Here is a 19792-nt window from a genome sequence, read left to right as displayed (position 1 = left end):
AGGATGGGTCGGTGTATCCTTTGTGGCCCAACCTATCCCAGAATTCCTGGCGCGGCGGTGGGTTTGGATAATTTTTGGCTGATGTGCAGCCGAAAAGTAAACTTTTAAAAGTAAGTACTGAATATTATGTCACTTATTTATGTGCAAATTTTTAATAATGAAGAACATTAAAACATTACTGTTGGCCACATGTCGGCAAAGTTATGTGACATCAGTGATGTTTATATTTTCAGCGTTTACTTTGTTTTAAAGCCTTTACTTTAAAATATACGCCATTCAATAGTTGACCTTAGTCTTACAGAGAATGTGTTGATTTTATAGATTTTTAAAGTCAGTAATATATCACAAACACAACAAGCTGAAAGTCAGTGAATGCTACTCTGCAGTCCTGAATATGACGGCACAAGCAGGATTCACTGCACTGTTAATGTTAGCTATGTTATATTGCTGCCTCTGTTCGGTGGTGTCGAGCCAAACGGACTTTAACGTGTGTTTGAACGAGCTGACGGTTCACTCGTTAAGCTGAAAGAAAGATGCTTTAATCACAGGAGTCACACGTGTCCACTGGACCATCTGGGAACTCTTCTTGTTCAGCACTCGTAATAACACAAACACTAAATCCTCCTTCTCTTGTGCTGTTTTGTAGCAGTGTATACACCTGAGACTGTCACCTGTCTGTCTGTCCTGCACTCTCTCTCTGTTTCTTTCTCTCTGATTGTGGAATAAAAGTATGGACATGTATTTATAAGTTACATTTGTGTTTGAATCCTGCAGCTTATCACACATTTGATTTCCATGTGTGACAACTGCAAGTGTCCAGAGTGAGGACAGACTGAGGGACCCACTGCTGCACATCATCTGTGAGGCTTTGCACCACTGATGATCCACCAGGACAAACTCAGCAGTGTGTGAGGAAGAGGGGGAGGAAGAGCCAGCACCAGCTGACAGACGGAGAGAATAGACAGACTGTTCCCTGTTTGTGAAGGACTGCTAGGAAAGTTTAACATAACTAATTGTCTGTCCTGAAACAGTCTTATTAGTCTGCTTCCGGTTGAGTCAACGCTGGCGCAACTTGCTGCCGCTACTCACCGCCATCTCTGTCGCTCGGATTCCTGTCCTGTTCCTGTCTCTGCGGCCCACCGGTGTCTCTGTCTCTGTCCGGCTGTTCCTGTCCGTGATGTGGCCTCTCAGGATCTATGCACTGTCTGTGTGGGTCTGGATCTTTATGTCATCGATCTACCGACTGGGCACTGGGCTCCATCAGTATACAGCTGATGAGCTCCTCCGGCTCTGCTTCTCCCTGGCTGCCCCACCACTGGCTGCTCTTCATCTCCACACGGACATTGCCTTCCTCCCTCGCCGAAAGTACGTCCATCGGGGCTCCCGTCGGTATTTCCATCAGGATAATTCCAAGCCAATTCAGTCCTTCTGGTCCACCTCTGGTCGCTCTCAACGGAACCCCGACAGGTCCGTTGACCACAATGTTTTGGCTAACCTGCCTAGGTCGGCCAACACTCTCATCCAGTCTGACAGTACTTCCGTCAACTTCGGCCTGCTTAATATCCGTTTGCTTACGAACAAAGGACATCTCATCCAGGATCTCCTAACAGACCGTAAGTTTGACTTTTTCTGCTTGACTGAGACATGGCAACAGCCCAATGACTTTTCGTAACTCAACGACTCCACCCCCCCGGGGTTTGTTTACACCTGCCAACCTCGCGAGTCCAGCCGTGGTGGTGGCCTCGCGGTAATTTATCATGAGAATTGGAAAGTTTTGCCGCTGTCTGTCCCTACCTACAGCTCCTTTGAATCTGTTGTTTGTCAACTTTCAGGACCCACTCCAACTGTCATAGCTGTCATTTACCGCCCCCCAAAATTTATTTCTGTTTTTATAAGTGACTTTGCTGATCTGCTGACCAACCTAGCTACTGTTTCCCCTAATATAATATTGCTCGGTGACTTCAACGTCCATGTGTATAACTGCGATCATCCTCTTACCAAGGACCTTTTATCCTGCTTTGATAGCTTCAGCCTTAAACAATACATAAACTTCCCTACCCACACTAAGGGCCATACTTTGGACCTAGTCTGCTGTTCTGGACTTACCCCCTCCAACTGCACAGCTGACGAGCTGCTAATTTCGGATCATCTACTTCTCTCCTTTAATGTTCACATAACTTTCTCTATAATTAACAATCCTCGTATTATTTCTTTCCGGAATATCAAGAATATAAATCTTGATATCCTTCCTTCTGCTCTCTCTAGCTGCTTGTCTCCTAACAATTTGGCTATTCAAGACGATCTAGTATTTAGTATAGTATAATCATAGCCTCAGTAGTAGGGCTGCATGATTTTGCATAAAATGAGAATCACGATTTTTTTGCTTAGAATTGAGATCATGATTCTCTCACGATTTTCTTTTCCAATATAAATATTTATTGCACTTATTAACTGCACATCAACTTCGTAACAGTTGAGACTGAACATAAAAACAATAAATAAACATAAAAACAATAAATGCCTCACATTTTGTGGTTGTCGCAAAATGTTGTGCTGCTTGAAATTCCGTCTCCACTGTTGCTCGACACTGCGTGTATAGAGCAGGTAGTGCAACAATAGAAAAATAGTTGCGGGACGGCACTGTGTAGCGTTTGTCTAGGGTGTTGATCATTTTCCTAAATCCCTCGTTTTGCACAGTGTTGATGGGAGCCATGTCTTTGGTCAGGTGATAAGTGATAGCCTCCGTAATTCCTTTGTGCCTGCGGGAGTTCGACGTGTATGGGGAAACGCTGTATACGGTTCCCGTTATTGATGTTTGGGTGGTTGACCGGGACGGATTTTCTCCTGTCACTTTCTCGTGTTCTCCGTTGTTTTTTCCCTGCCAATTTGAGCATCACACGGCACAGCTTCTGTATCACGTGGTATAAGGCTCCGCCCTTGTCATTTGTTGAGCAGGAAGAGTGAGCGCTTGTTTTCATGCAGATTACGTCCCGGATCAAAATGCGGTACAATCGTCGTCGTCTTTTTTTTTTTTTTAAATCATTGTCATTTGGAAATGAGATCGCACATAAGTATGAATTGAGATCGCGATTTTCTAACGATTAATCGTGCAGCCCTACTCAGTAGTATTTTGAATTCTCTTGCTCCACAAAAAAACAGAACTGTACTCTTTTCTCGCTCTGCACCCTGGTACACACCTGAACTCCGACTATTGAAAGCTAAAGGTCGACGGCTTGAACGTCTTTATAAGAAAACTGGCCTTACTATTCATAAGGATATGTTTAATAACCATGTTCTGTTTTATCAGGAATGTATCAGTCAAACCAAATCTGCCTATTATTCTACCATTGTCTGTTCAAGTGAGAACTCCACCAAGACCCTATTCTTTTTATTCAACTCCTTTAACAGGCCACCTGATTCTCTGCCCGCTCATCTCTATTCATCTAACATCTGCGACTCTCTAATGCTATTCTTCACTGAAAAAATTCATAAAATACACCTAGATTTGGTCCCTAATGCCCAATGTATCTCCTCTGTCTTAATTCCACCCCCTTCTCACTTCCTCTCTGTTTTTCAACTTCGTCTTTAACTGATATTGCTGATCTCATCCACAAATCAAAGCCTTCTACCTGCCAGCTTGATCCTATCCCCACTGTCCTTGTCAAAGCCTGTTTACCCCCTCTCCTTCCCCTCATATCTGCTATTATTCACTCTTCACTCACCACTGGAACTGTTCCTGCTTCTTTCAAAGTTGCCGCCATTACCCCAATCCTGAAAAAAACAGGTCTAGATCCCAACAACCTTAACAATTTTCGCCCTATCTCCAATCTACCATTCCTTTCAAAAATTCTTGAACAAATTGTTGCTTCACAAGTCCATCTACACCTAACTGATAATAACCTTTACAAACAGTTCCAGTCTGGTTTCCGTCCTCTGCATAGCACCGAAACTGCTCTTATAAAAATAACAAACGATCTTCTTATGGCAGCTGATTCTGGTCTCCTCTATATACTTATTCTCCTTGATCTGAGTGCAGCCTTTGACACCATCTCTCATCCCATTCTTCTTAGCAAATTAGCTTCTATTGGTCTCTCTCATACTCCATTAGCCTGGTTTAAATCATACCTGTCTGACCGCACTCAGTTCATTCAGTTAAAATCCTTCACTTCTCAGCCTTCTCCTCTATCTACTGGGGTGCCCCAGGGATCTGTCCTCGGGCCCCTCCTTTTCATCATTTACCTTCTTCCACTCTGACACATTTTTCGTAAATATAACATTCAGTTCCACTGCTATGCCGATGACACCCAGCTTTACCTCTCTACCAAACCCGATTCTACTCTTCCTCCACCCTCTCTCACCCTCTGCTTAGCTGAACTCAATTCCTGGTTTTCCTCCAACTTCCTTAAACTCAACAGCAATAAATCAGAACTTCTCCTGGTCGGCACTAAACGATTGCTATCCAGAATTAACGATTTCTCTCTCACTATCTATAATTCGTCGGTCCCTATCTCTCCCTCTGTGAAAAGCTTGGGTGTCATTCTCGATAGCACATTATCCTTTAATTCACATATCAATAATGTCACACGTGCAGCATATTTTCAACTCCGTAACATCAATCACCTCCGCCCTTTCCTCACTCCTCATGCCACTGCCATTCTCATCCATAATCTTGTCATCTCTCAGATTGATTACTGTAATTCATTATTATTTGGCCTTACACAAAAATCTATTAACAAGCTCCAACGTGTCCAGAACTCTGCTGCCCGTATTATTACTAGGACTTCCTCTACCCACCATATCTCCCCAATCCTGAAGCAGCTACACTGGCTCCCGGTTAAATTTCGCATCCATTTTAAAATAATCCTTTATACATTTAAGGCTATTCATTCTCTCTCTCCACCATACCGCTCTGATTTACTACAGATGAACTTCCCATCCCGGTGCCTCAGATCATCATCTTCTCTTTCTCTCTCTGTTCCTTCCGCTCGTCTGATTACAATGGGGGGCAGGGCTTTTAGTTGCTCTGCCCCTCGACTTTGGAATTCCTTACCCCCTGACCTCAGAAATATTAGTTCATTCCCTCTTTTTAAATCCACCCTCAAAACTCATCTGTTTAAAATTGCTTATGTTTAAACCTCTGTATGCTCTTAACTTTTATCTGTTATTCTTATTACTGTGTATATTTCCAGTTTTTGTGTTTTTATTCGTTGTACAGTGTCCTTGGGTGGGCTGCTCCCAAACCTGTATCCTGTCGACAACGCCAAATGTAACACGGGCGGACTTTTTACGCTAAAAAGAAAGATTCTTTAAAATACAAGGGGGAGCAAGCGAGTCAGATACCACGGGCACAGAGATGCAGCAGGTCTCATCAGAAACAGTTTATTACTAGGCCAGGGAGCACAAATAAAAACACCCTTAAAATGTATGGAATAAAATGTTATCTACTAAAACTAAATAAAACAATTCTAAAACTCGTAAAACTACTACATTCATTAAAAGCCCCCTGCTATAATTATGCCACATGTTCATTATGGGTCCATCAGCAGGCCGGGAATTCCTTCTTTAGAGCTGAGTCCACGCCAGCCTCGTCTTCGGCAGACAAGAAAGAGCCTCCCATCTTCTTGTCCTTCCGCTGGCCCATCACTTCCCAGCCCGGCTTGCGTTCTGCACCCGAATCCATTATGCGACCACCGCCACGGCTCCCCTTGCGTCGGTGTCCTGTAACATAACAAATAGGGGCCAGAACAATGGTCCCAGAAGCGGCCCGGCTCATGGCCATGGCGACCCTCTCCCAATCCAGCTGCACCCAGTAAACAGTAGAGACCCTACTCACAAATGCAGGCAGAGGTAAACCTCTGCCCTGCTGCCAGTCACACGCGTTGTCTCCTACTGTTGCCGTTCAATGAGGTCAGGACTGGGTCGCCGGGTCGCCGTGTCACGCTGGCCATCTAGCACTAACCTTCCAGTCTGAGGCCTCTCTCAGTGCTCAGCTAGCCCTGCTTTTAAAAGGTCTTTACACAGCTGATAGGCCACCTCTGGACACACCCATGCCTCAGCAGGTGGTACCTATCAGCTAATTTGTCCCAGGTGTAGCCAGTCCACAGTGGATAAAAACCATGTCACATAAAACACTAAAAACCATGCAATAGAAATAGAATAAAACCATGCAAATAAAATGACACTCATAAATAACCACTAAAAATCAGAATAAAAACAATATACAAGATAAATACAAATTTCCACTGTGTGACAATACTATGTTAAGTAATCCAAAGTATTCAGAATACGTTACTCTCATTGAGTAACGTAACGGAATATGTTACAAAATACATTTTGGGGCATGTGTTCTGTAATCTGTAGTGGAATACATTTTAAAAGTAACCTTCCCAACACTGTTCATAACAGACTTTTGGAGAACCTCAAGAATTGAGGAGGTAATTTAGACATTTAAATCAGCTGTGATGGATCAAGGACACATCAAAAACTTGCAGGACACCGGCTCTTGAGGTCTCGAGATAAACGGCATTGAAAGGTAGGCAGACTAACGATTCCAAGGAATTGGACTACTATTCCCATCCCTAGCAGACGGTCCTTGGTTTCGCCTGGTGCATGATAATGCCCAGCCTCATGTGTTGCGAGTATGCAGACAGTGTCACAGGACCGAGTGTTTTGTACTGAAACCGGACTCAGGCGCAGAAACCCAGACACAGCAGGTGATTTAACAATATTTATTGGTTAGGCTTAAACTTTGGTAATGTGGCAAGGACAAAAGCAAAATAAAACGTAGAGCTTGACGTGGCGTGGTCTGGGTAATGCAGAACTAGAGAGAGAGAACAGAGCTAACTGACCTAACTGCTTCAGTATCTGATTCAATGGTTTACTAGAAAAATTTGCATTTCCTGCGAAAATGCTGTGTGGATGCCGGAACGCTTAAGCTGTCTGCTGAAAATGACTGAAAAAGATGAAAAGCTGCAAAAATTGTATGGCAGTAAAGAAACTGAAAAATTATGCTGAAAACAAGTGAAAAAACAGAAACTTTTGCTGAAAAGAGGTGAAAAGGCAAAAATTCTGCTTCAAAGGGGTACAGAAGTTCAAATTTGTACTGAAAAGAGGAGAGGTGAAAAGGTTTCCTCTGAAATGAGCAGAAGATACTGAGATTTGTATTGATAAGAGGTGAAAGGCTGAAAATTCTGCTTAAAATAGGTGAAACAGCAGAATTTCTACTGAAAAGAGGTAAAGAAGTAGAACATTGCACTGAAAACAGGTGAATCAGCAGAATGTCTGCTAAAAAAGATATTTCTGTTGAAAACACCTGAAAAAGCTGGAATTTGTGCTGAAAAGGGGTGAAAAAACTCACAATTCTGCTGAAACGGGGTGAAGAAGAGGTGTTGGGCTGTTGAGAAGAGTTAACTAAGTTGAACTGATATGTTTGGGTACAAATACTATGATTTGGCAATAATACTGCGTTTTAGCACAACTCCTGAGATTTGATTGAAATACTATGATTTAGAAGAAATATTATGACTTTGTACAAATACAATATTTTGGCACAAATACTATGATTTGGCAGAAATACTATTATTTAGTAGAAATACTATGATTTACCAGAAGTACAATGTTTCTGCAAAATAGTATAATTTTGAAGAAATACTATGCCTTAGTAGTAATACTATAACATCACAGATATATGATGATTTTGCAGACATTCTGGTTTTACACAAATACTATAATGTGGCAGAAATACTATGATTTGCTATAAATACTATGATTTGGCACATATACTGTATTCAGCAGATATACTATAACAAAATAGAGTCTACGACTTAGTAATAATACTATAACATAATAGATATACTATGATTTTGCAGACAGTCTATGTTTTTGCACAACTAGCACAATGTGGCAGAAATACTATGATTTGGCACAAGTACCATGATTTAGTAGAAATACTCTTTTGGCACAAATACTATGTTTCAGTACAAATACTATGATTTGGCAATAATACTGCGTTTCAGCACAACTACTGAGATTTGATTGAAATACTATGATTTAGAAGAAATACTATGATTTTGTACAAATACTATGTTTTGGTTCGAATACTATGATTTGCAAAAAATAGTATGATTTGCACAAGTACCATGATTTAGTACAAATACTACGAATTGGCAGAAATACTGTGACTTAGTAGTAACACTTTAACATAACAGATGTACTGTGATTTTGCAGACATAGTATGTTTTTGCACATATACTACGATTTTGCTCAAATACTATGAAATTGCAGTAATACTATGATTTTGAAGGAATACTATGATTTGGTAGAAATACTATGCCTTAGTAGTAATACTATAACATAACAGATATACTGTGATTTTGCATAGGTATGTTTTTGCACAAATACTATAATTGCGCAGAAATACAACGTTTTAGCACAAATACTATGATTTGCTATAAATACTATGATTTGGCACATATACTATATTCAGCAGATATATTATAACATAACAGAAATTCTACAACTTAGTTGTAATACTATAACATAACAAAAATTTTACTTGGGCACAAATACTATAACTTGGCACAAATACCATGATTTGGCAAAAAACTACCATGATTTGGCAGAAATACTATGATAGGGTATGAATACTATGAATAGGCACAAGTACTATGATTTAGTACAAAAACTATGATTTGGTAGAAATACTATGCCTTAGTAGTAATACTATAACATAACAGATATACTGTGATTTTGCATAAGTATGTTTTTGCACAAATACTACAATTGGGCAGAAATACTATGTTTTAGCACAAATACTATGATTTGCTATAAATACTATGATTTGGCACACATACTATATTCAGCAGATATACTATAACATAACCGAAATTCTACGACTTAGTAGTAATTCTATAACATAATAGAAATTTTAATTGGGCACAAATACTATAATTTGGCACAAATACCATGATTTGGCAGAAAAATACCATGATTTGACACGAATATGATGATATGGCAGAAATAATACGATTGGGCACAAGTACTATGAATAGCCACAAGTACTATGATTTAGTACAAATACTATGATTTGGCAGAAATACTATGATTTAGCAGAAATACTATGTTTTAATATAACTAATATCTTTTGACAGAAATTTCTGCTAAAGGTACTATTTCTGCTTTTAATGAAAATACTGTAATTTGGCATAAATACTATGATTCGAGATAAATACTATGATTTGGCAGATATACTGTAATCAGCACATATACTATAACATGACAGAAATTCCTCCACTTATTAACAATACTATAACATAACAGAAATGTTTTGTTTTGGCACAAAATAATTGATTTGGCAAAAACACTATGATTTAGCAGAAATACTATGATTGAGCAAAGTACTAAGATGTAGTAGAAGCAGTGTTGGTCAGACTTGAAAAAAGTAATCAGTTACTAATTACTGATTACTTCCCCAAAAATAATCCCGTCAGGCCTGATTACTTATTTTCAAAAGTAATTAATTACTCCTTACTTAGTTACTTAGTTACTTTTTAAAACACGATTTACAACCTGAATAGGTGATAAATTCGATAGATCTTTCAGCCCAATTCTACTTTTTCTGCATAATTCATCATACAAAAATGTAATCAAATGGAAAAGTCTCTTTTTAAAACTTGTTTTATTAGTTTTAATCTTTTAACTTTATGCATCAAGCAAAAATTAAATTATATGCAACATTCTCTAACTGGAAGAAATTTGTTTAACATTTAAACCTATTTTCTGATATTCCAGCACATAAAATAAATTTTTTGTGTGTTTACACTCACTCTTTCAAATAGATGCAAGTAAAATGATAACAGAAAATAAATAAAATCAAAGACTATGCGGTCCTGTTGCTCTATTTTCACCTGTGAAGCAGGACTGTGGTAGGCGGATTTACCCTGGTGCAGGTGTGCTGCAGCGGTCAGTGGAAGAATCCGCGAAGTTTCTCTGTTTTCAATATAACTTGGAAGTTTAGGGTTTTTTGACAGAAATTTCTTCCCACGCTAAAACGGACACTAATGTTTTTGTCACTTTTACTGGAATCAAACTCAAAATAAGGTCAGTGATTCCACGCTTTAAATACTGCATGCTTCTGTCCGCAGATATATTATGATCTGCACACAGCTGTTGTCACGAACGTTGCACTCGCTTATGTCACTGTCATGATTAGTTCTACTATAAAATAAACACGGTTTTATAACAGAAATGTTTTGTTTTGAAGGTAACTGTAATCTAATTACCGATTTTGCAAAAGTAATCCTTACATTACTCGTTACTTGAAAAACTATCAGATTGTAGCGTTACAAGTAACGCGTTACTGCCCATCTCTGAGTAGAAGTACTTTGATTTAACAGAAATACTATTATGGAGGAGTAATACTTTAACATGGGAGAAATATTGATACAGACACACAAACATACACCTACACAGAGCCTAAAGGGAACAGTGGCTGTTAAGAGTCTGGGCTTGGTATATCTAGGTCAGTTAAATTAGCTGCACCTGCTATAATCAGCCCTTACACACACAGACACAGAGACAGCTATGAGTTTTCTTCAGTGTATTTCTCACATTCAGGATTCCCCTCGAACAAATGGCCATAATTTCTTAACCGTAGGGGCTAGAACGGTCATTCTGACACCGTTTTGTTCAGAAGAGATGGGGAAAACTTCAGGCCTTCATAATTCAGAGATAAAATATAAATTATTGAAGATATATGACTTGTAATACACTGTAACTGAGTAGAGGCGAAGCAAAACTGCCTTGACTTGCCCTCAAACAATGTTTTGTAACTCTAAATCTATATGGAGCATCAAAATCATTCTTTCACCGTAAGAGACAGCAGGCTTTGGTGAACAGTCATGGAAATTTTCAGGTCTCTGTTGAAATCCATCAAAAAGATATGACGAGAGAAAAAAGTGCCTCATTTCCAGAGTTTGAAATCTGACGAAATCTGAGCGAGGGACAAATTTCCTACCCTCAAACAAGTGTAATTCATGGCCAAACGGTAATATGTGAGGAAAAAATTCTTGAATTGTGAGCATCAGGGATGTCTGAAGATATATTGGCACAAGCGTCATGTCTCAACTTTGTTTCGTTAAGGAGATATGACGATTTGAAAATGCCTGTCATTAGAGAATTCCAGCGCTGATTTTGAAGAAACTCTCTATTGAGTTTCTATGGAGAGTTTTCAGACTTTGTGTTGCTCTGAGGAGATTTGCAAAAAATCTTGCAAAAAAAGATTTGCATAAAAAAAAGTCCCACAACAATGATAGTGACATTTTCTGAAAGCCAGCAAAAATACCTACGTTTTGATATATAATTTGTGGAGGTGGAGTGGAAATTGAGTGAGTAGCAAGAAGTTGTTCAGACATGAAGAGAAAATTCAGAACAGACCAGCCCTCACTCTGAGTTAATTGCATAGCAACCATAGCAACGCATGTATTTTCTGAAAAATCACAATTTTGCAACTGAAAACTTAAAGAGGTATAAGATTAAAATGGTAGAAGATCTGAAAAAGCTGAATCAGACAGGAATAGCCCAATAATCTGAGAACATTTTAAAGTTTGAATGGAGTTTCTAGGTGAAAGTATGAGGAAGTAGTTAAGTTTCAAAAACAAGCAAGTTTTAGCAGAATTGTGGAAGTTTTCCATTCATTTCAATGGGACAAATTAAAGGAAAAAAGTGTAATATTTTAAAAAGTATAATAGTAATAAACAGCAAAAGTCATAGCAGGAATTAGCAGAACGAGCAGAACAGTTTAGAGTTTGAATGGAGAAAATCAGCTGAAAACTGAGGGAGTAGTTAAGTGCCGAAAAACGTACGGAAGCAACTAGATTATGGTGGAATAAAGAATAAAGAGAAACAGGAACTCAATAGTGTGGAAGCCCTTTTAGGGCATCCACACAATAAGGAAGTGAATCATTCGCGTGATTTGTGGAGTGTTTCGATGGTGACAGATAGCAAACCACTGATATTTCTACTGAGAGATATGGAGCCAGCAAGAAATAGAGGAGGTTCTGTTGTGTGGGAGTATTTTGAGTTGATTTTGGTCAATCGGGTGGGTTTTCCAGCTTTGTGTTCTTGTTGTTTGCTTTTGTTTTGTGTGTGTTTATTTTATCTGAAAACGGGAAAAACTGAAAATGTCAAAAATCTGCTTTTCATAATATAAATATCATTAAATAACTAGGAAAGACTTCCATTTGACTCTTCCCATATGGAAAATAAATAGAAAAAACTTATAAAAGACTTGCATAAGATGTGGCCTACTTCATGAGTAAATCATATAAGGCTTATATGATTTACTCATGAAAGTGGCCACTTTTTCATTACTTTCATACATTGTTTTAGGAAGTATCCAAAATATACAAGTTTCATTTATATAATTTTTCAAGGGATCTTATATCTGTTTTCACTCTTGTATGCTTTTCATACAAGTTTCACACAAGATAGATACAAACTTTATAAGATTTATATATATATATATATATCTTTTCATATGGGTTTATATTTAATGTTATAAAAAGATATATTTTATTTTTTAAATAATCTTAAAATATTAGTCTGCAAACTGTGCAGCAATTTAATTTATTTATTCTCTTTAGCTGATAGTTTGTGGGACCCAGGTAGACTGTATAACTGCATCTCTACCAGTTTCTGTGGACTCCAGCCTCTTCTGTTCCATGTGAGGGGATTTTCTTTAAGGCTGGAGAAATAATCTCTATGAAGAGAAACAGGTTCGGCCATCGCACAGTGGAACAAATTCTCTTCTTAAATAAAAATGAAAAACGGTTACCTTAAATGCATCATGTTTTTAATTTGCAAGTTCATTAGCATTTTCCCTTCCCAGTTCACAATCAATTCTACCCCCAGGTCAAAAATATGTATAAGAAAATTTACCTAATATAATATTATTTATAAATATATCCGTCCAACGATAAGTACATGGAGCCAGGACCTCACAGCAGAAGTATACTCCATAATGTGTTGTACATTATTATATTATATGTAACATGGTATTTTTCAATTATTTTATTTGCCAACATCAAGAAGTCACAAGTAAAGAAAGACCACACCATGGTGCATGTTTGAACAAGGAAATTTTACTGGTCAAAATTATTTACTGAACAAATAAACAACATTTTTTTCACCCAAAAAATATCCGTTCAAAGCAACACAACAGCAGCCCAATATCAGACAGAATTCCACTCTGTAGAGTGGGCAGTCATTATGAAGCAGTTGGTTTTATTTTGTGGATTCAAGCTGCTCTTCATATTTTTGGCCACAAGATGTCACCGGAGAGGACTGTGTTGAAAAGCTTCGAGTAACCGTTTTTCAATACAAGCTTCAATGCTTCAGAAAGCTTCATTTGGCCATCACTAGTTATCATCTATCGCTCACCTGGGCCTTACACAGAGTTTCTCTCTGATTTCGCAGACTTTTTATCTGATTTAGTGTCAGGGCTCTGTGTGCGGGCAGACAGAGGTGAGGATCCAAACGCAGGACTCTGAGACTGAGTTGAAACTGAAAACCTTAGCTTATTGCTGGTGATAACCAAAAACATGAACTGGACAATAACACTGACAACTGAAACACACAGGCATAATTCTGAGGGTACGACACGACACTGAGCACAGGAAAACACAGGGCTAATATACACAGGGTGGTAATCAGGGAATGGGCAACAGGAGGGAGACACAGCTGGGAGAAATTGGACGAATGAGACAGGAGGAGCAAAGCTGCACACACTGACATAAGACATAGACTTTCACAATAAAACAGGAAACAAGAAACCACTAACAAAGACGCAGACACGACACTGAGAGACAGACTAGACAGTGAACTAAACCTGCAATAAACATGAGAACACAAAACCTAAGTACTAATCCCCAAACAAGAATAACTGAAACATAGATTCATCATCATCATCATCATCAAAAGCACCACAATAAGAAAAGAATCCAAAATGCAAAAACACACCAAAACATAACTCAAAATACTGGGTCAAACTGACCCAGAACCGTGACAGTTAGTGCTTAGCTCATGTAAAATAATTACTTTCCAAAATATACAGAATGCTTTCTAAAACAGATGAATCAATATCACTTCCTATTGCAAAATAGGAAGCGGCTTTATCAGTTAACTTAGACCAAAACTTCTGGTCTCAGATATGCTTAAAAACCTTTCATTTAATTAGAAATCAAAGTCTTCAATTAATTCAATACAAAATACTACATAGAGTACACTATACAGGTCATCGGATGTTCAAGATGGGCTTTACGTCTACCAACAACTGCTCACACTGCCAAACCAATTCACCAGACAATTATATCCACGTTCTTTGGTTCTGTCCACCAGTTCAGAAGTTTTGGCGCGAGATATGTAAAGACTTATCGAAGTGTCTGAAATATAACATCCCAACTTCCCCTTTAGAGTGTTTGTTGGGCAGCTTAGATAATGTCACTACAGAAAAGAATATAGCCCATATGGTTTTCACTGCCCTATGCATAGCCAAGAAAACAGTCCTCATGAACTGGAAAAATCAAAATAATCTTAATTCTATCCAATATAGAAATTATCTATTAGATTACATTAGTCTTGATACAGCCTCTGCCACCACATCAGATCAATTGCTCTGGGCTCCTTTGATCAGCTCCATCACCTAGTGGGGGGTCATTGTTTGGTCCCACCATCGCTGTTATGATTGGTGTGGGGGTAGGGACAGACTTGGGGCGTCGGGGGATTCCCCAGGAGCATCTTCCTTGGAGGGCTCAACCCGGGGTTGCGGTCATGGCCTATTAAGGGCTCTGTTGGCTCTTAGATGACGGTTTCCTCGTGGCTGCGTGCAGCGGGGCTAGGGGAGGGTCTGTGCTGACGGACGTGGGTTACTGACCTGGTAGCCTGGCTGCCCCTGGGTGGGTCCGAGACGGGCGTGGGGTTCTGGCTCTGGGCTGGGGCCCTGGCTGGGCCTTGGGGGCTTGGGTCCTGGTTGGTGTGTTGCCGGGCAGGTGGGTGTCTGGGGGCCCAGCCCTGGCGCAGGGTGCTGCCGGTGCATCGAGCCACCTGGGAGGCTCTTCAACTGGTGGGGGAGGCTGTTACATCTTGCAGGAGGTCTCCTCTCTTCAGGAACTCACTCTGCATGAGGGGGAGATATAGAAGAGGTGTAGGAAGATCTCAGCCTGGGCGTCTATTGTCTTGTGTAGTCTGGAAGATGAGTGGATGACGGGGTGGGTGCAGTTTTCCCTGTGGTGGGGTCGGGTGGGCTGTCCCGGGCTCTGTGGGGCCGGGCGGCGCTGCTGAACTGGGCCCCGGTCCGGATGGGCCTGGGCCCCCTTTCCCTGGCGGGTTGCAGAGTATGGGGGTGCCTACTGGGGTCAGGGGGGGAGCTGGCCCCAGGGAGGGGTCACTTGCCCCTCCCTTCCTTCCCTCCCCATCTCCTGCCTCCCTCTTCCAGCACATACAGCAGTGGCATTTGTGCAAACCTGAATCTGAAATGAGTAATATTGCTGTTTCAGCTAATGGAGACATCAGGAACAGACATGCTGAGTGATTCAGAGAGCCACGCTCCCATTAGTCCACTCCATCTGGCAGTGAGTTTTAAGATTTATTCTTTAAAGCATGTTTTCTTTTCTATCCATCTTCGACTCTGCATTCATTAAATAAGGATTAGTACTTATTTAGGGCTTTTCTATTCTATCTGAGCACTCACACACTCATACAAGCACTTTCTCCTACGCTCAAGCAATTTTAATGTCACACTCTCATCCTTTGAGCGTTAGATAGAGGAGCTGGGTATTGAACCACCAAAATTCAGTTTAGTAAGCCACTTTCACCCCATTTAACATAGTGTGTGTGTGCTTTTTCCCTTTGTCCAGGCTTATCATGGACACTGTGGAGCCTTAGAGGTGCTCTTGTCATCCCTGCTTGATGTGGACGTTCGTAGCCCAGAGGGATGCACCCCCCTCATTCTGGCCTGCTCAAGAGGTCATCAGGAGTGTGTGTCTCTGCTGCTGCACCACGGCGCCTCACCCATGACTCGGGATTACATTCACCAACAGACAGCCATACATACCGCAGGTATATAAGCAGGCAGTCGCCTTCCCATCGCGTGAAAAGGGGGAATTTTCTGGCTTTTAAAGTTAAAATTTCATTTTGCTGTAGCTGTGAATGGCCACCCAGAGTGCCTGCGCCTGCTGTTGAACAACAATGACCAACACATTGATGTGGATGCACAAGACAGCAACGGACAGTGAGTGTGTGCATGTGTGTTTAAATAAATAAAAATTTAAATCGTAGGCTACTGTTTTTGGCGATTCAACTGATCACTTAAATATTCTTACTGAGTTGTGCCTGATCTCCACACTGTGTTCAGGACTCCTCTGATGTTGGCAGTGTTGAGCGGACATACAGACTGTGTGTACTCTCTGCTCAGTCAAGGAGCCAGTGTGGAGAATCAGGACCGCTGGGGCAGGACAGCACTACACCGAGGGGTGAGATAGGCACACGTGCCTACTGAGATCACATATTCAATTTTAATATATGCTTTTTAAAAATTTCTTATGGTATTTATACTCTCTAGCGTTTTCTGTATGTTTCACATAGGCTGTGACAGGCCAGGAGGAATGTGTAGAGGCCCTTCTCCAGCGGGGAGCCAGCGTGAGTGTAAAGGACATCCGGGGCCGCTCCCCCCTGCACCTGGCATCTGCCTCTGGCCGTGTGGGTGCCCTGGGTACCCTGCTGCAGGCCACCAGCACTTCACACAGTCACACACACCTCACTGACAGCAAGGGCTACACACCACTGCACTGGGCCTGCTATAACGGTATTGGGACACAACATGAAATGTTCGAGAACCATGTCAACCTGGGTTTTTTTTTTGTTAAGACACAGCACTGTACTTTCTTCTGTTTTTACATCTGTCTTTCTCTGTTTTCCAGGGTATGACGCATGTGTGGAGGTGTTGTTAGATCAGGAGGTGTTCAGGAAAATTACAGGGAACTCATTCAGCCCACTGCACTGTGCTGTGTAAGGCTCTGTCTGTTTGTATCCACGAATGCTTATGAGGATCGATTTGCTCTGAGGGTGTGTGACAGGCTGCGTTGTGTGTTTTAGGATAAACGATAATGAGGGAGTGGCAGAGATGTTAATTGACTCCCTGGGTGCAAATATTGTGAATGCAACGGACTCCAAGGGCAGGTAAGAGATGCAGACAGACTTAACATCTTGTGTGGAGGGGTTTTTTTTTTTTGTATTTGTTCTTAGTGAGCGGGAACGTATTTACAATAACTGTGTTGATGTTGATGCAGGACTCCTCTTCATGCTGCAGCTTTTTCTGACCATGTGGAGTGCGTTTCCCTTCTTCTGAGCCATGGAGCTCAGGCAAATGTTGTTGACACCCACATGCACAGAACACCACTGATGATGGCAGCTCTAAATGGACAGACCAATGCTGTGGGTCAGTACACTAACTGATCCTGGGATAAACTTGTGGAAATAATGGTCCCTGATTTCTTAACCTTTCACTTGTATTTATCTCCACTGTTGTGTTGTGTTACAGAGGTGATGGTGAGCGGTGCTAAGGCAGACTTGGCACTGCAAGATGCAGACAGGAACACAGCATTGCATTTGGCTTGCAGCAAGGTAAGGGCTATTCAGAGACAGGAAATGTTCTTTAGTCATTCAGTATTAAAAATTTAAAGTTGAAAGTAGTTACAATTCAGATTTTATATTTTTGCAATGTGTGGGACGTGTATGTTTTGGCCCTGGCCCTTGGAACATTTATGTATCACTTTGGACACATCTGGCACACACATTTAACCACATCATCACATGTTTCACTTGCATCACTAAAGGCACAATTTGGAGAATGTCATATTATTGTGAACAATAATATTTGCCACACACACACGCACTGGTCCGTAACTGTCACACAAAGAGCTTTTAAAGCTTTGCGCGAGATTAACGTTTATGTGAAGCTCAGAACGTCATCTCTTTAACATACTGACAAAGGCAGGATTGTTGCACATCTCATGTGGTCACTGCAGATGACTTTGGTACTCTCTGTTCTTCTCAGGGTCACGAGACAAGTGCCTTGTTGATTCTGGAGAAAATCAGCGACAGGAATCTCATTAACTGCACCAACGCTGCTCTGCAGACGTATGTAGAACCTGAAGGTTGCACCTACTGTAAACAGCAGGATAACCTGCAAAACCCACTGTGAACTTACTGTAACACTCTTCTACCTGCAGGCCCTTGCATGTAGCAGCCAGGAAGGGATTGACAGTGGTGGTCCAGGAGCTGCTGGTGAAAGGAGCCAGTGTGTTAGCTGTGGATGAGAATGGTCAGCTTTCATCGCACTGTACTCACACATACTCTTCAGGTGTAATTCTAATGTGTACTATGAACCCTTTTCCTCCTTTTATTCCCAGGTTACACTCCAGCTTTGGCTTGTGCTCCCAATCGGGATGTAGCTGACTGCTTGGCCCTCATCCTCAACTCAATGATGCCCACCTCACCCATGGTCACCATAGCAGCTTTGCCCACTCTCTCGCTTACTCAAACAGTCATCAACCACCACCCTATCTCAAACCACATTTCCAAAGGTGTGGCCTTTGATACTCCAGCCCCACTGAGACCTGACCACGCCTCCTACTGCAGGCCAGAACGCCTGCTGTCCTCTGTCTCCGGAGATGATGAAATGAATGACTCAGATTCAGAAACGTACTGAGGACTAGTGGAACCTCAATACTGGCAGGTTAGCCAGCCACTCAGGAGCCTTAATAGATCACTGACTGTTAAGAGATTTTGTTTAATGTTTTATTAAATAACATGCTTTCCCTAAATAGGTTTGCGAATGTACAATGATGTTCATATATTTTATACTACATGTATCTTGTCACTACACATGCACGTGAGCCTTGCTGACTTCTAAGAAAATGACTGGCATAAGGAGGTTGCCACAGGAAACCTCACCTTTGCTGAGTTTGCTGAGTCTGCCGTTGGGAACAGGAACCAACTGGCTTCTGTTTCCCTTAAGATATACTTGACCAGTTCCTTACTGACAGTTGAACGATATGTTTTATGCTTTGTAAGGGTGGTATGTTATCTCTTCCTACATGTGTCTGTGACGCAAACATGCTTGAGTATAAATAAAGCTGACTGCAAAGCCTCGGTGTGGGTATCACCCGATCACTCACCCGTGCGCACGTAGTTCTCTGAACAAAACTCTGACTGTCTTGTATTCCTTCAATGTGTTTTATAATGTCTTACCACTGACATTTAATTGGTCCTTCGAGCGGATTTTGATTGATATTATTATATCATCTAACTATTCACAGACGGAGCGCCAATCCTGGCGTCGTGACTACCTGCACTGTAAACCACCGCTTCTAGCGAAGCAAGGAAAAGCCAGAGTCGTAAATTCGCCTATTGGCCAGTGTCTTATACAGGTCCACGACGACAGGACTCGGTGGCGCCGAAAAAGAACACAGCGCAACATTGAAGGTGAATATAAAGCAGCCAGAAACACTCTGCGTTGAATAATCGATTTTAGGCTGACACTGCTCAAAGTAGAAGGGTCCTGTGTGGACCAAAAGGACAGACGTGTCCTATTGTAAAACGTCCTGTGTGGACCGGGCCCTGTGTGACCCGCACGTAAACGCCGCCTGTGTAAGACGGACTAATTACGCCCTGTGTGGGCCCATTCCGCAACAAAAGAGAGGTTGGTAGCTCGTGGTTTCATTTCACTCCGGGAGTG

The 19792-nt window shown here is 41.1% G+C and overlaps 1 protein-coding gene across 1 annotated transcript; it reads left to right on the top strand.

The window, feature by feature from the left end:
- Window positions 1–15509: 15509 nt before the first annotated feature.
- On the top strand, window positions 15510–19068 carry LOC116309916 (serine/threonine-protein phosphatase 6 regulatory ankyrin repeat subunit A-like). Its single transcript, XM_039622477.1, has 12 exons — window positions 15510–15626; window positions 15912–16113; window positions 16198–16285; window positions 16409–16526; window positions 16639–16858; window positions 16974–17061; window positions 17149–17232; window positions 17343–17491; window positions 17594–17676; window positions 18110–18192; window positions 18285–18376; window positions 18465–19068. The coding sequence occupies exons 1-12, from the start codon at window positions 15555–15557 to the stop codon at window positions 18761–18763; spliced, it is 1578 nt and encodes a 525-aa protein (XP_039478411.1). The 5' UTR covers window positions 15510–15554; the 3' UTR covers window positions 18764–19068.
- Window positions 19069–19792: the final 724 nt, after the last annotated feature.

This window comes from Oreochromis aureus, linkage group 14 (genome assembly GCF_013358895.1).
Source record: "Oreochromis aureus strain Israel breed Guangdong linkage group 14, ZZ_aureus, whole genome shotgun sequence".
Taxonomy (NCBI): Eukaryota; Metazoa; Chordata; class Actinopteri; order Cichliformes; family Cichlidae; genus Oreochromis; species Oreochromis aureus.
This window is presented reverse-complemented; position numbering and strand designations above follow the sequence as displayed.